This window comes from Buteo buteo, chromosome 17 (genome assembly GCF_964188355.1).
Source record: "Buteo buteo chromosome 17, bButBut1.hap1.1, whole genome shotgun sequence".
NCBI classification, from domain to species: Eukaryota; Metazoa; Chordata; class Aves; order Accipitriformes; family Accipitridae; genus Buteo; species Buteo buteo.
Window position 1 is genome coordinate 28,642,746 of NC_134187.1, and position 16,407 is coordinate 28,659,152.

General features: G+C 66.0%; 1 protein-coding gene across 1 annotated transcript in view; it reads right to left on the reverse strand.

The window, feature by feature from the left end:
• KIF5A (kinesin family member 5A) overlaps positions 1-15,306 on the reverse strand; it is a 17,973-nt gene extending 2,667 nt beyond the window's left edge. The window contains exons 1-22 of the mRNA XM_075049865.1: positions 15,178-15,306; positions 12,395-12,482; positions 11,852-11,925; positions 11,645-11,749; positions 11,494-11,542; positions 11,253-11,308; positions 11,068-11,155; positions 10,193-10,317; positions 9,702-9,806; positions 9,446-9,594; positions 8,470-8,618; positions 8,177-8,385; positions 7,850-7,918; positions 7,108-7,314; positions 5,526-5,672; positions 4,594-4,782; positions 3,493-3,610; positions 3,333-3,400; positions 2,676-2,785; positions 1,862-1,963; positions 772-832; positions 609-680 (exon numbers count right to left, since the gene is read on the reverse strand). Coding sequence (XP_074905966.1) covers positions 609-680; positions 772-832; positions 1,862-1,963; positions 2,676-2,785; positions 3,333-3,400; positions 3,493-3,610; positions 4,594-4,782; positions 5,526-5,672; positions 7,108-7,314; positions 7,850-7,918; positions 8,177-8,385; positions 8,470-8,618; positions 9,446-9,594; positions 9,702-9,806; positions 10,193-10,317; positions 11,068-11,155; positions 11,253-11,308; positions 11,494-11,542; positions 11,645-11,749; positions 11,852-11,925; positions 12,395-12,482; positions 15,178-15,306 — 2,469 coding nt within the window. The remainder of the gene's footprint in view (positions 1-608; positions 681-771; positions 833-1,861; positions 1,964-2,675; positions 2,786-3,332; positions 3,401-3,492; positions 3,611-4,593; positions 4,783-5,525; positions 5,673-7,107; positions 7,315-7,849; positions 7,919-8,176; positions 8,386-8,469; positions 8,619-9,445; positions 9,595-9,701; positions 9,807-10,192; positions 10,318-11,067; positions 11,156-11,252; positions 11,309-11,493; positions 11,543-11,644; positions 11,750-11,851; positions 11,926-12,394; positions 12,483-15,177) is intronic.
• Between the last annotated feature and the right edge of the window lie 1,101 nt (positions 15,307-16,407).

The window sequence follows — 16,407 nt, forward strand, 5'->3', positions numbered from 1 at the left end:
AACTAGGCTGGTTCCCCCACCCTGGGCTGGCATCCCCCCCCAAAACAGGGATCAGACCCCCCCCAATCCAGGTTGGCACCCCCAGAGTGGGCTGGCACTCCCCCCAAACAGGAATCAGACCCCCCAAATCTGGGCTGGCACCCCCAACATAGGCTGGCACCCCCCTCAAACAGGGATCAGACCCCCCCAACCTGGGTTGGCACCCCCAACATAGGCTCGCAGCCCCCCCCCAAACAGGGATCAGACCCCCCCCCAACCCAGGATCAGACCCCCCCAACCCAGGTTGGCACCTCCAACATGGCCTGGCACCCCAACCCGGGCTGCCACCCCCCCCATGATGCTGGTCTGAGACCCCCCCCAACCTAAGCCAGGGCCCCCCCACGATGCCCATGCTGGGACCCCCCCACACCTAAGCCGGGACCCCCAACCAACGCTTGGACCCCCCCCCAGGCCAAGACCCCCCTCCCTCCCCTTACAGCCCCCCCTTCCCCTCCCAGCTCTGACCCCACTCTCTCCCCTTACCCTCTCTATTTTCACCCCCCCCATTTTTACCCCCCCTTTTGCCCCCCGCCTTTTGCCCCCCCCCCCCCATTTCGCCCCCCCCTCACTTTCTTGACTCGAGTCGTGACGTCTTGAACAAACAGCTTGCGCAAGTTGTGGAGGGTCTGGAGTTCACGGGCCTGGGGGGGGGGGGGGGGGCAGGGTTGAGGGGGTGCACGGTGACCCCCAAACCCCCCCAAACCCCCCCAGACGCCCCCCCCCCCCACTTACCACGGTCTCCTCCAGACCCTTGAGGTCCTGCTTGGATTGCTCGTGGCGCTCGTAGAGAAATCTGGGGGGAGATTTGGGGGGTGGGGGTCACCCCAGGGGTGGGGGGGGTCACCCCAAGGTTGGGGGGGGGGGTCACTCCAAGGATGGAGGGGAGATTGGGGGGGGTCTCAGGGGAGGCACAAGGATGCTGGGGGGGGGGGGTGCTGAGGGCTCCTGGGGGCTTGGAGGGGCCTCAGGGGTCTTTTGGGGGGGGCTGGGGGGACCCCAAGGTAGTGCAGGGTCTTAAGGGGTGTCCCCATGGAGTGGGGGGGTCCTGGTGATGTTGAGGGTCCTGGGGGGGGTCCCCAAGGGTCCTGGGGGTATTGGGGGTCCCAGGGCTTCTGGAGCAGGTGCAGGGTCCTGGGGGGGTGTCCTCGGGGGGGGGGGGGTTCCAGGGGTGATGTCAGGGGTCCCAGGGTGATGAGGGGGTCCTGGGGGGTGTCCCCCTGGGTGTGAGGGTGGTGTCCCGGTGATGTTGGGGGTCCCAGGGGTTTTGGTGGGGTCCCAGGGGTGATGGGACGGGTCCAGGGGTGATAGGGGGGGTCCCCAAGTCTCCTGGGGTTGTTGGGGGTCCCAGAGCTCCTGGAAGTAGTGCAGGGTCCTGGGGGGGGGGGGTCCCAGGGGTGATGTCAGGGGTCCCAGGGTGATGAGGGGGTCCTGGGGGGTGTCCCCCTGGGTGTGAGGGTGGTGTCCCGGTGATGTTGGGGGTCCCAGGGGTGGGGGGGGGTGGGGCAGGGGTGATGGGGGGGGTCCAGGGGTGATGGGGAGGTCCCCAAGGCTCCTGGGGGTGTTGGGGGTCCCAGGGCTCCTGGAGGTAGTACAGGGTCCTGGGGGTGTCCCTGTGGGGTGGGGTCCCAGTGATGTTGGGGGGGGTCCCAGGAGAGATGGGAGGGGGGATCCCGGAGGTGTCAAGGGGGACATCCTGGGGGGGGGACACCAGGACTCCCAGGCATGGAGGTGGATGTTGTGGCTCTGAGGGGTCCCAGGGGTGTCGGGGGGGGGGGGGTCCGGGGGACCCCTGGGGTGGGGGGATAAGGGGGGGGGGTCTCACGTGAGCTCCTGCAGCCGGGCGGCCTTGGCCCGCTCCTCGCTCCGCAGCGCCTCGTGCTCCGCACGCAGCTTCTCCAGCTCCAGCTCCAGCTTCTGGTTCAGGCTGCGGGACGGACGGACGGACAGTCATGGGGACAGATGGACGGACAGACCCATGGGGTGGACAGTCTCTGCTCCCCCCCCCACCCCAATCCAGCCGGGGATGGGGACAGGGATGGGGGCTGGGGTCATCCGGGGTCAGGGACAGGGTCAAGGTCGGGGTTGGGGAGACGATGGGGTCAGGGTTGGGGGTCAAGGATGGGGTCGGGGTTGGGGACAGGGTCAGGATTGGGGATGGGGACGGGGTTGGGGACAGGGATGGGGTTGGGGACAGGGACAGGGTCAAGATCAGGGTTGGGGAGATGATGGGGTCAGGGTTGGGTGTCAAGGATGGGGTTGGGGTTGGGGACAGGGTCAGGGTTGGGGATGGGGACGGGGTTGGGGACAGGGACAGGGTCAAGGTCAGGGTTGGGGAGACGATGGGGTCAGGGTTGGGGGTCAAGGATGGGGTCGGGGTTGGGGACAGGGTCAGGATTGGGGATGGGGACAGGGTTGGGGACAGAGTCAGGATTTGGGGTGGGGACAGGGTCGGGGACAGGGTCAGGGTCAAGGCTGAGGTCAGGGTCAGGGACGAGAACGGTTTCAGGCTCGGGGACAGGGACGGGGTCACCGATGGGGTTGGAGGCAGGGATGAGATCGGAGTCAAGGTCAAATTTGGGGACAAGGACGGCAATGGGGTTGGGGACGAGGACGGGGAGGGGGCCGGGACCACTCACTCCCGCAGCTCGTCGATGGTTTTCTGCCTCTCGTTGACCTCGTCCCGCAGCCGCGCCAGCTGCTTGTGCTGGGCTTCCCGCTGGCTCTCCAGCTGCAGCTCCAGCGCCTTCTGCACCCGCCGTCCTCAGCCCGGGCACGGGGACCCCCGTACCCCCGGCCCCCAACTCTTCCCGGGGACCCCCAGCACCCCAACACCTCCCCAGGGACCCCCAGCACCCCTGGAATCCAACATCTCCCAGGGAACCCCAGCGCCCTTGGGACCCCAATGCCTCCCCAGGGACCCCCAGCACCCCTGGGACTCCCACACCTCTCAGGGACCCCCAGCACCCCTGGGACCCCAACATGTCCCCAGGGACCCCCAACACCCCTGGGACCCCAACACCTCCTGGGGACCCCCAGCATCCTCCAGCACCTCCCAGGGACCCCCAACACATCCCAACCACCCCAGCACCCTGTGGATGCCCAGCCCAGGACCCCCAGCATCGCCCAGCACCCCAGGGACCCCCACCCCATCTCTAGGACACCCCACATGCCATAAAGACCCCCAACTGCAACCCCCCCGCCCCGGGCCCCCTACACCCTTCAGGGACCCTGGGCGACCCCCAGGGGTGCCCTGCCCCTCCTCGCATCACCTTGCCCCCCCAGCACCCTCTTACCTTGACCTCATCGGTGTCCTGGGTCTCATCCTGCTCCCGCTCCTTCCGGACCACCCCCTGCGCCGTCTCTGCAAGCCGGAGCTCACGTTGAGGGCGACAAACCGGGGAGACCCCCCCCCAGTCCCCCTGTGTCATCGTCCCCCCCCCAGCCCCCCCTCACCCTGGGCCTGCAGCCGGGCCAGCTCCTCGCTCAGCGCATCGTACGACTCTTCCAGGTGCCGCTTCTTCAGCTCCACCGTCTGCGTGTACTCCGTCAGCGAGCGGATCTTCGCCTCGTGCTGCGGGGACCAGTCTCAGCCACTGACACCCCCCCCCCCCACGGCTGGGGGCACGTGGCTACCACCCCCCCACCCCCCCCAGGGCCACCCCGTCACTGAATCACAGGGTCACCAAACCCCAGGGTCGACAAACCTGGGGAACACCAAACTCTGGGGTCACCAAACCCCGGGATCACCAAACCCTGTGGCCAGCAGACCCCAGGGCCACCAAACCCCAGGGTCACCAAGTCCCAGGGCCACCAAACCCTTGGGCCACCAAACTCTGAGAACACACAAGCCTGGGGACATTGAACCCTTGGGTCACCAAGCCCTGGGGTCACCAAATCCTTTGGCCACCAAACACTTGGGCCACCAAGCCCTGGGAACACCCAACCCTGGGGACACTGAACCCTCAGGGCACCAAACCCTGGGGTCACTAAATCCCAGTGCCACCAAGACCTGGGGTCACCAAATCCTTTGGCCACCAAACCCTTGGGTCACCAAACCTTGCAGCCACCAAACCCTGGAGCCGGCAAATCCCGAGATCACCAAACCCTGGGTCCACCAAAATCTGCGGTCACCCAGCCTTGGGTCCACCAAAGCTCAGGGCCACCAAACCCCAGGCTCACCAAACTCTTGGGCCACCAAGTCCCGGGGCCACCAACCCCCAGGGTCACCAAACCCTTGGGCCACCAACCCCCAGGGTCACCAAACCCTTGGGCCACCAAACCCTGGGAACATCCAACCCTAGGGTCACCAAATCCCAGTGCCACCAAGACCTGGGGTCACCAAATCCTTTGGCCACCAAACCCTTGGGTCACCAAACCTTGCAGCCACCAAACCCTGAGGTCACCAAATCCTGGGTCCACCAAAATCTGAGGTCACCCAGCCCTGGGGCCACCAAACCCCCGGGTCACAGAACCCTGGGGCCACCAACCCCCAGGGTCCCCACGGCGGTGGCATTGCTCCCAGGAGGTCCCCTGTCATCCCTGTCCCCAGCCCACCTGGGAGATGAGGAGCTGGCAGGAGGAGAGCTCGCGCCCGGTCACCTCCATCTTGCGGTGGCACTCCACCTGCAGGTTCTCCAACTGCCGGCACCGCTTCACCACCGACTTCACCTCCGACTTGATCTTGCTGATGTAGAGCCGGGCGACGGTGAACTCCTCCTCGATGGCCCCGCTCACCTCCACCGGCTGGGCACGGGCACGGAACACGGGTCAGCGTGGCATGGCATGGCATGGGCACGTACCACACATGGGTACGGCACGGCATGGACGCAGCACATGCAGGGGTATGGCACGGCACACGGGTCAGCATGGCGTAGTATGATATGGCATGGGTACGGCACGGCATGAGTATGGCACACACATGGGTATGGCATGGCATGGGCAGGGGCATGGCATGGCACAGCGGAGTATGGCGTGGTGTGGGTATAGCACGGCACGGCGTGGTATGGGCACATACCACACATGGATATAGCATGGCATGGGTGCGGCACGGCACGTGGGTCAGCACAGCACAGGCACGGCACAGCGTGGGTACGGCACACACAGGGCATGGTATGGCACGGCACAGGCACAGCACACACATGGATATGGCACGGCATGGGTACACGGCACGGGCACAGCATGTCACAGGCGCATCAGGCACGTGGCTACAGCATGGCACGGCACGGGCACGGCGCATACATGGGTTTGGCATGCCATGGGTATGGCACGGGCACGGCATGTGACGGGCACATCACACACACGGCTACAGCATGCCATGGCACGGGCACAGCACGGCACGAACATGTCGCGCACACGGGTATGGCGTGGCGTGGCACGGCACGGGCACGGCACGACACCCCCACGGGTGCAGCCTGGCATGGCGCAGCACGGCACAGGCACATCCCACCCATGGGCGCAGCCTGCCAGGGGTGCCCCCCGCTCCTCACCAGCTTGATCTCGCCGTTGCCCACGATGAGGCTGAACTCGCTCAGGTCCTTCATCAGCCCGTTGAGCACCTCGGCCGCCCGCTTGCGCTGCTGCCCCCCCAGCTCCCGCACCCGCTGCAGCTCCGTCTCCAGCGACAGCGTCGTCGCCTGTGGGCACGGCACGGCCTGGCACCCACCCCCCCCCCAGTACCCCCCACCCTGGCACACCTAGTACACCCAGCACCCCCCCCAGCACCCCTGGCAGCCCCAGCACCCCACCTGGGATCCCCCACCCCTGGCACCCCTGGCACACCTCGCCCCAGTATCCCCCCCCCTCCCTGGCACCCCCAGCGCACCAGCACCCCCCACCCTGACATCCCCCAGTACCCCCCCCCAGCATCCCAGGATCTCACCCACTCCACCCACAGAGCGGTCCTCTTGTTCCCCCAGTCTGGCATCCCAGTTTAAGGAGAGAGTTTCCCAGTTTGGGATCTGGTTTGGGGGTGTCTCTCTTTGGGGTCTGGTTTGGGGGGCATCCCCTCTTTGGGGGTCTGATTTTATGGGGGGGGGTCCCCTCTTTGGGGTCTGGTTTTGAGACAGGGGGTCTCCTCTTCGGGATCTGGTTTGAGGGGTGGGTGGGGTCCCATCTTTGGGGTGAGTTTGGGGTGGGGGGGTCCCTCTTTGGAGTCTGGTTTGGGGGGGTGGGGTTCTTGTTTGGGGTCCCCTTCTTTGGGGTCTGGTTTGGGGTTTAGGGGGCTCCCAGGTCTGAAGCTTCTTTTTCAGGGGATCCCTGGCCCAAAGCATCCCAGTTTGTATCTGGGAGTCCCAGTTTGGACCTGGGGGTCTGGGCTCTGGGGGTTGCTGGTTCAGAGGCTGGGGGTCCCAGTGTGGTCCTGATGTGGGGGTCCCAGTTTGGAGGGGCCCTGGCTCTGGGGGGCCCAGTTAGGGTGCTGATGGGGGTCCCAATGGTTTCCTAGTCTGCGTCCCATTTGCCAGACAAGGTTCCCAGTGGGGTCCCAGTGGGACACTGCAGGTCACCATCAGGTTTCCCAGTGGGGTTCCCAGTTGAGAAGCCACTTTGGGATTCCTGGGGGGGGATCTCAGTAGGGATCCCAGTTGGGTGCCCATAAGGGTTCCCAGTAGGGTCCTAGTGGGGTTCCCAGTTGAGGAGCCACTGTGGGGTTCCCAGGGCAGGGATCTCGGTAGGGATCCCAGTTGGGTGCCCATGGGGATTCCCAGTAGGGTCCTCGTGGGGTTCCCAGTTGAGAAGCCACTTTGGGGTTCCTGGGGAGGGATCTCAGTAGGGATCCCAGTTAGGTGCCCATAAGGGTTCCCAGTAGGGTCCTAGTGGGGTTCCCAGTTGAGGAGACACTTTGGGATTCCTGGGGAGGGAACTCAGTAGGGATCCCAGTTGGGTGCCCATGGGGATTCCCAGTAGGGTCCTAGTGGGGTTCCCAGTTGAGGAGACACTTTGGGGTTCCCGGGGCGGGGATCTCGGTAGGGATCCCAGTTGGGTGCCCATGGGGGTTCCCAGTAGGGTCCTGTCAGGAATCCCCGTTAGGTGCCTGCCAGGGGTCCCAGGTGGGGGTCCCTGGGGGGTCACCTCAGTGCGAGCCAGCTCGTCGGCCAGCCGGCGGTTGTGTCGGCCGGTGTCCTCGGCCTCCTGCGCCTTGCGGTCGTAGCTGCGCGCCAGCTCCTCCAGTGCCGCCAGCACCTCGGCCACCTCGGCACGGGCCGCCCCATGCTCGGCACGCAGTGCCGCCAGCTCCCGCCGCGCCGCCTCCCCGCCCCCCCGTGCCGCTGCCAGCACCTGGGGGGGTCCAGAGGGGTCCAGAGGGTCAGGGTGAGGGGTCCCAGAGGGGTCCCAGGGGTCAGGGTGGAGGGGACCAGGGGGGTCCTGGGGAGGGGTCCCAGAGCGGTTCCAGCAGGATCAGGTTGGGGGGTCCCAGGGACTCAGGGTGGAGGGGTCCAGGGAGTCAGGGTGGGGGTCCTAGATGAGTCCCAGGAGGTCCCAGAGGGGTCCTGGTGGGGTCAGGTGGAGGGGTCCCAGGGGTTCGGGGTGAAAGCATCCAGGGAGTCAGGGTGGGGCTCCCAGAGGTGTCCTGGGGGTCATAGCGGGGGTCCCAGGGGAAGCCAGGGGGTCAGGATGAGGGTCCCAGGGGTCACAGCGGGGGGTCCAAGTACTCAGGGTGGAGGTGTCCAAGTGATCAGGGTGGGGATCCAAGTAGGTCCCAGGCGGTCTGGGTGGGGGCCCAGGGGGATCATTCCAGGGTCCCACCAGGGGGTTCCAGGGTCAGTCAGATGGAGATGGGGGGCCATGGGGGCTGGGGGCAGGGGGGGCTCACCTCCTCCTGGTCCAGCATCTGTTGCTTGAGCTTCTCCATGATTTGGCTCTGCTGGTTGATCTCATCATCCTGGAGGGAGGACAGGAAGGTCCGCACCAGCCAGCCCCAAGGGGCTGGGGGCGGAGGGGGGGTCTCGGGGGGGTCCTGTAGGCTGCCAGGAGATCCTGGGCATCCTGGGATGCTGAGGGTCCTGGGGGATGCTAGGGGGCCTAGGAGGTTCCCAAGGGTCCTGGGGAGTCTCAGGGGTCCTGGGGGTCCCTGGCAGGTCTAGAGGGGTCTTTGGGGGTCCCAGAGAACCCAGGGAGGGGTCTGGGGAGGGGTCCCCACCTTGTCATCCAGCTGCTTGTAGAGCTTGCGGATCTCCTCCTCGTACTTGCGGCGCTCCTCGTCAGAGATGTGGATGACGATGGAGGAGCTGTTGTCATTGAGGGGGGTCTCGTCGGAGGGTCCTGTCCCTGTGCCCTCACCCATGCCCTCGCCTGTCCCGGCCTCCGCCTCGGCCCCGCTCAGCTGCTCCGTCTCCGGCACGGCCTCACCTGGGGACACGGCCTCAGTTTCCCCATCTAGTGCTGGGAAGGGGTGGATGGGGTCCCCTGCCAGACGCCAGGGTCCCCCCTTACCGCTCCGCCAGCGGCTCAGCTCGGCCTCCAGCTTCCCGATGGTCTCCTTCAGCGCCTTGTTCTTCTCCTTCTCCTTCTCGTACTTCTTCTTCCACTGCTCGGCCGTCAGCTCCAGGTTCACCGAAGCCGTGTTCTTGATAGTCTTGGCCCTGCATGGGGACGGGGGGACATCGCTCAACCGGGACCCCTCCTGCTCCCCCTTTCCAGGCAGCCTCCCCCAGGGACCCCCCTGAGGGTGCCCACCCATGTCAGGGTCCACCTTGCCCCCAATCCCCTCCCAGGTCTGGGGACCCCCAATGCAGCCTCCTTTCCCCCCTCAGGGGGTGCGGGGGATGCAGTTGGGGTGCAGTTGGGGTGCAATGGGTGCTTGGGGTGCTCTTGAGGTGCAAGGGGTGCGTGGGGTGAAGTCAGGGTGCAATGAGCCCACGGGGTGCAGTTGGGGTACAACAGGAGCATGGGGTGCTGTTGAGGTGCAATGGGTGCTGTCGGGGTGCAGCCAGTTTGCCAGTGGATACATGGGGTGCAGTTGGGGTGCAAAGGGTGCATAGGGTGCAGTTGGGGTGCGTGGGGTGCTCTTGGGGTGCAACGGGTGCATGGGGTGAAGTTGGGGTGCCATGGGTGCTGTTGGGGTGCAATGGGTGCATAGGGTGCAATTGGGCTGCGTGGGGTGCTCTTGGGGTGCAATGGGTGCATGGGGTGAAGTTGGGGTGCAATGGGTGTTGTTAAAGTGCAGTTTGGGTGCAACAGGTACGTGGGGTGCAGTTGAGATGCAGTTGGGACACAACGGGTGCATGGGGTGCAGTTGGGGTGCCACGGGTGCTGTTGGGGTGCAATGGGTGCATAGGGTGCAATTGGGGTGCATGGGGTGCTGTTGGGGTGCAATGGGTGCATGGGGTGAAGTTGGGGTGCAGCTGAGGTGCAGAGGGGTGCAGAGGGGTGCAGGGGCACCCTGATACCCCCCCAGCCCCTCCCCTACCTCTGCCCAAACATGAGGGTGGACTTGGTTTCGGCGTCGTTGTAGCTGGAGGGGGAGCAGCAGATGAACATGGTGGTGCGGCAGTTCCCCCCCAGCGAGTCCTGCAGGATCCGTGTCATCTTGCTGTCCCGGTAGGGCACGTAGGCCTTCTGCGGGGGGGGGCGCAGGAGCTCAGCATGGTCCCCCCCCAAGCTCCAGGGTCCACGGGGCAGAGCAGAGGTGGGGGGGCTGGCAGGGGGAACACGCGGGCTCTCACCGTGCCCTCGGCCAGGGCCGAGATGACGTTGCCCAGCGCCGACAGCGACTTGTTGATGTTCTTGGCTTCATCCAGCACGGCCCCCTCAGCCCCCGTCTTGCTGACCTGTGGGGCCAGGCAGCTCAGAGACCCCCATGGAGCCACCCCTACCCCAGGGACCTCCACCCCAGTGACACCCCCAGCCCAGGAACCCCCCCAAGACCCCCAAACCCAAGGATGCCACCAGCCAGTAGACCCCCAGAGATCCCCAATCCAGAGGGCCTTCATCCAAAGACCCCCACCCCAGCCTGAAGAGCCCTAACCCCAATGTCCCACAGCCTACAGACCCCCACCCTCCCAATATCCCCCTTGGGGACATCCTCCACCTAAGTTCCCCCAGAGACCCCCCAATCCCACACACCCAAGCCCAGGGCCCCATAAGATGACCCCCCACCCCAGAACCCTCCCAGCCCAAGCCCCCCAGGGTCCCTCAGTGCTGGGGACCCCCTGACCTTCTCGCTCCCGGCCAGGTCGACCAGGTAGAGCTTCCCGCTGAGCTTCTGCTCCGTCTCCACGTTCTCCTGCTTGATGTTGATGAGGAAGATGCTGTGGCTGCGGGAGCTGTGCTCGTTCATGTCTGTGGGCATGGGGAGAAGCTGCACACCCATGCCTCCAGCTCCCGGGGACCCCCGCACCCCCATGGGACCCCTGCAGCACCCCACAATGCCCCAGAGACCCCACAGTGCCCCCAGGAGTCCCCCACTGCACTCCAGGGCCCCCAGGATTCCCCAGGAACTCCGTGGGAGCTCTGTGACCTCTACAGCACCCCAGGGACCCTACAGAACCCCAGGGACCCCAAAATGCCGCAGGGACTCCAAAATACCCAGAGACCCCATGATGTTCCAGGGACCCCAATGACCTCTACAGTACCCCAGGGACCCCCACAATACTCCAGGGATCCCCATGGCACCCGAATGACTCCTACAGCACCCCAGGGACCCTACAGCATCCCAGGGACCCCCCCAATGCCCTTGGGACCCCCATGGTGGCCCAATGACCTCTACAGCACCCTAGGCACCCTACAGTACCCCAGGGAGCCCACAATGCTCCAAGGACCCCATGAGGCTGCAGGGACCCCCGTGATGCCCTAGGGACCTTCACGGTGCCCCAGGGACCCCCACGGTGCCCCAGATCCCCCCCCCCCAGTATCCCAGGGACCCCTATGTTGCCTCAATGACCCCTCCAGCACCGCAGGGACCCCCATGGTACCCCAGAACTCCCCAGCACCCCAGACACCCCACAGTACCCTGCATAGCAGTGACCCCCCCACCTCACTCTGCCCCCCACCACCATCACCTGCCCCCCCCCATGTCCCCAGGGCACTCACTAGTGACAGCCACATGCCGGTTGGATTTCCCCTCATCGATCACATCCAGAATCTCCTCAGGGCTGGAGACGAAGCGCTCGGTGCAGCCCTGGGGGTGCAGGGTGGGGGGGGTGAGGCCCCAGCCCCCCCTCTGGGGGTGCCCCTTGGGGTCCCCCACCCAAGGCACCCTCTGAGCCACTCCTCACCTTGACGTAGGGAACCCGGTTCTTGTCTTCGTGCACCGACAGGTTGGTCTTGGTCACTGGTGGGGGGGACACGGGGTGAGGGGCTGGGGGGGGTGACCCCCCCAACACGCCCTAGGAGTTCCCAGTGCTCCTTCATACCCTTCCACTGACTCCCAGTGCTCCCCAGTGCCTCCAAGCTTCTCAGTGCCCCCAGTGCATCCCAATACCCACCCAGTATCTCCCAGTGCCCCCCCCGACTCACTGTCCAGCAGGTCCCGGATCTTGTCCAGATAAATTTCAAAGTAAGAAACCTAGTAGGAGGGAATTGGGGGTGTTGGGGGCGGGGGGGTCGGGACCCGACCTCCCAGTCCTCCCAGTGCTCCCAGTCCCTCCCACTCCCTCCCAGTCCCCACCTTGATGTGGAACTCAAGGTTCTCATCCATGGCGTAGATGTGGTTGAAGATGTCCTGGGCGATGCGTGGGATGATGCCCATCTGCTGGGGATCGTGCAGCTTGCCCTGGGGGTGGCAGGGGATTTAGGAGTGGGGGGTGAACACCCAGGGGGGTGCCAGACCCCAGGGGGTATTGCCCCCCACCCAAAGTTCCCCCGGCCCCCTCACCTCCATGGTGTGGGTCTTGCCCGATGACGTCTGCCCGTAGGCGAAGATGGTGCCGTTGTACCCAGCCAGCACATCTGTGGGGAGGGGTGAGGGTGGGCAGAAGCCCCTCCAGGACTCCCAGGAACCCCCAAGGAATCCCAGGACCCTCAGGGACCTCATAGACATCCCCCCCCAAACCCCAAGGGACTCCCCTGAGATCCTCAAGGACTCCCTGATCCCCCCTAGGCACCTGAGCTCACCTCCAAGACCCCCAGCGATGCACAAGGACCCCTGAGACACTCTGAAGGACTTCACAGATACCCCCAGAACCCCTGGAGATTGCAGTGACACCCCCAAAGTCCTGCAGAGACCCCAAGACCTGCCGGACACCCCCAGGGACCCCCTGTGCATCTCCCCCTGCCAGTGTCACCCCCCAACCTGCCCCTGTCACCTCCCAGCACCCTCCAATGTCCCCATGGATCTGGGTGTCCCCAGAGGAGGGTTCTCCAGCTAGGACCCCCCCAGAGGCCCCCCAGGGCCCCCCCCCAAGGCCCCAGCCCTCACCCTTGACGATCTGCATGGCACAGGCATGGTAGACCTGCTCCTGGGTGGTGTTGGGGGGGAAGACACGGTCAAAGACATAGGGTTTGCCCTGGGGGGGGGAAGGACATGGGGTTCAGTGGCCAGAAGGGACCCCCACAAGGTGCTGGGGGCTGTGCCAGCCTCAGGGCTCCCCTTGCGGGGGGACCAGTAAGTTCTAGCAAATCCCAGTGAGGGAGGTGGGAAGTTGCAGGGGGCCTCTCACACAGCCCCAATCCCCTCATACCCCCCATACCCCCAGAACCCCATATATGCCCTATACACTCCCATGTACTCCAGACCCCGTACACCCACCAGACCCCCCCAATATCCACATCTACCCCAGACCCCCATATACACTCTCCCTACACCCCCACAGACTTCACACTCTCCATATACCCCCACATACCCTCAGACCCCATACACCCTCCTAGACCCCCAGCCCCCATACACTCTCCATACACCCTCACAGACCCCCAGAACTCCATAGACTCCCCCATAACCTCCCTATAGATCCCTATATCCCCCTGACCCCCACACACACCCCCATATACTCCCCACAGACCACTCAGCTCCCCATACATACTCATAGACCCACAGTCTTGCCATATAGCTCTATACACCCCCATAGATCCCTCAGCCCTTCTACAGGCCCCCATAGGACCCCATAAACCCCCAATCCCCCCATACACCCCCATAGACTCCTCAGCTCCCTATACATACTCATAGACCCAGAGTGTCCCCATACAGCCCTATACACCCCCATAAATCCCTCAGCCCCTCCATACACCCCCATAAACCAGGTCTCATAGACCTCCATAGACCCCCATAGACCCTTCAGCCCCCCCATAGACCCCCATAGACTCCCAGCCCCCCTATACACACCCATAGATCTATATATACCACCCATAGACCCCCATAGATCTCCAACCACAGCATACAGCCCCATACACCCCCATTTGTCCCCATCTCTGGCAGCCCAATAGACCGCCAGCCCCCCATAGAACCCCATAGGCCCCCATAGACCCCACAGCCCCCCATAGAACCCCATAGAGCCCTCAGCCCTCCCGTAGACCTCCACAGACCCCCCCATAGATCCTCATAGACCTCCATAGACCCCTCAGCCCCCCACAGACCCCCATAGACCCCGCCAGCCCCCCATAGACTCCCATACACCTCCAACCTCCATACATCCCAAGCCCCCCCTCCACCCCCATAGACCCCCATCGACCCTGCAGCCCTCCTACAGACCTCCATAGACCCCCCCTGGATCCTCATAGACCCCCATAGACCCCTCTGACCCCCTCCAACCCCGTAGACCCCCACAGGCCCCCATAGACCCCGCAGCCCCCCATAGACCCCCATAGACCCCTCAGCCCTCCTGTAGACTTCCATACACCCCCATAGATCCTCATACACCCCCATAGACCCCTCAGCCCCCCCATAGACCCCCCCAGCCCCCCCTAGACTCCCATACACCTCCAACCCCCATACATCCCCAGCCCCCCCTCCACCCCCATAGGCCCCCACAGACCCCCATAGACCCCCAGCCCCCCCATAGACCCCCATACACCCCCATACACCCCCGCCCCCCCCGTACACCCCTCCACTCCGTTCTCCCCCTCCCACTCCCGCCCTCCCCCCCCGGCCGGGAGCTGTCCAGGCCCCGGTGCTGAACCGCCGCAGCCACCGCGGGGACACACGGACGCGGGGACACACGGACACGGGGACACACGGACACGGGGACAACCGGCGACACCAGTCCGTCCCCCCTCCCCTCCCCGGGCCCCCGCAATCGCCGCAGCACGGCGCAGGGACAACCGCCCCACCCTGCCCACTGATGGTCACGAACACCCCCCCCCCACGACCCCCCCCCCCCACGCACAAGCACCCCACGCAGCCCCCGCCGCTCACCCCCGCCCCCCCACTCCCCCCACCCCGCACAACCATCCCACGCAACACCCCGCATTGCGCCGGCACAACCGCACAGCGACACACCACCACCCACGGAGCCGGCACAGCCCCCACCCCCACGCACCCCTCAGCCCCACTGCACCCCCGGGGGGGACCCCGCTACCCCCACCCCCACCCCAAGGATCCCCCACCTTTCCCTGGGACCCCCCCACCTCAGGACCGGGGTGCCCAGGCCCGGCTGGAGCCCCCCCCCCCAATAAACGGCCCCGTGCAAGGAAGGGGGGGGCGTTAGGGGGGGCGTTATATTGGGGTTCTTGGCTGCGGTCCCTGAGCCCCCCCCCCCCGGCTTCACCACTTAACAAAGGGCTGGGCCGCAGCGGGGGGGGAGGGGGGCAGGATATGCGGCAAACCCCCCCCCCCCCCCCCGCCCCGGTGCTGTCCTCAGGGCCCGATCGTGCCCCCCCCGGAGGTCAGGGCGTCTCCGCTCATTGTAAACACACCCCACCCCACCCCCCCGCCCGGCACTGGGCCAGACTGGAGGAAACTGGGAGTGCCGGGAACCTTAGAAAAGGAAGGGGGGGGGGGGGCAAGGGAGGGGCATGCGGGGGGAGAGGGGGGCAGGGGAAACGCCCCGGGGGGGGGGCTGGGGCCATTTGGGCACCGACCACACCCAGGGCGATCCCCCCCCCCCAAACAACCTCTGTTACCCCCCCCAGGTCTGTTACCCCCTCAACCTGACAATTCCCCCCCCTCGCTCCTCCAGCTATGCCCCCATCCTTGCTCCCCTCCCCCTCCCCAAGGCTGGGGGGGGGTGGGGGGTATCCTTGTGCCCCCCCCCCCCCCCCCGCACTCACCCCCACCACCACGCTGTCGTCCCCCTGGAAGACGGGCAGGAATTTGTCCCCCCGAAGAATCTCCGCCGGGTTGAGGGGCCGGAACCGGCACAGGACCTTGATGCTGCACTCGGTGCTGGGCTCGGCCATGGCGGTGGGCGGGGGGGGGGGGCACCCGGTGGGGTGGGAGCGTCGAGAAGAGTTTGGGGGGGTGAGGGAAGCCGGAGTAGGGGGGGCCCAAGGGTGCTGCTGGTCCCCAAGGGTGTGGGATGTCACCCGGCGATACGGGTGGTACCCAGGGATGCTGCTTACAACCTAAGGGTCGAGCGGTACCCAGGGATGCAGGATGTTACCCGGGGATGCTGGGTGGTACCCAGGGATGCTGGGTGGTACCCAAGGATGCAGGATGCTGCCCAGGGATGCCGGCTGGTACCCAGGGATGCCGGCTGGTACCCAGGGATGCAGGATGCTGCTCGAGGATGCAGGATGTTGCCCAGGGATGCCGGCTGGTACCCAGGGATGCCGAGTGGTACCCAGGGATGCAGGATGCTGCTCAAAGATGCAGGATGCTGCCCAGGGCTGCCGAGTGGTACCCAGGGATGCAGGATGCGGGAGGGAGGGCGGCGCCGGGGGGGGGGGGGGATGCTCCGCAGCGCTCCTGCTGCCCCCTGCTCCAGTGACCGCGCTGCTGTCGCCACTGCAGCCCCGGTACCGGGTGTTGGGGGGGGGGGGAGGCCGCCCCCCCGCAAGCACACGCCCCCCCCCCCCCCCCCGCTTTAAGGTGGAGCTGCCCGCGGCTCTTAAGGTGGATGGAGATGGCGGGGAGGGGGGGGGGGGGATGCCCGGCTCTGGGAATCGTCACCCCAAATTGCTGATTCATTGCGGGGGGGGGGCAGGATGGTGGCGACCCTGTCCCGTCTGGGGGGGGGAGGAGGGGGTCGGCGCAGGGCCAGGCCCCCCTCCTTCCCCCCCCCCCCCACTTAGCTCCCCTCCCCGAAGCGGGAAGCCAGCAGTCCTGACTCATACCCCCGCCCCCCCCAGCGCTGAGGCCGGGCACATTCGTGTCCTCGGTGGCCCTGCCCAGTCCGGGGGGGGTTGTCCAAGCGGGGGCAGGGATGTGCAGCCAGGGGGCACCTCTTCCCCCTGCCCCCCCCCCCCCCGTGACCCCCAAACCCAGGCAGGAGTACCCACACGAAGCTCCCCCCGGGGGCACTTCCACGGGCGGGGGTGTGCAGCCCCCCCTTCAATGTC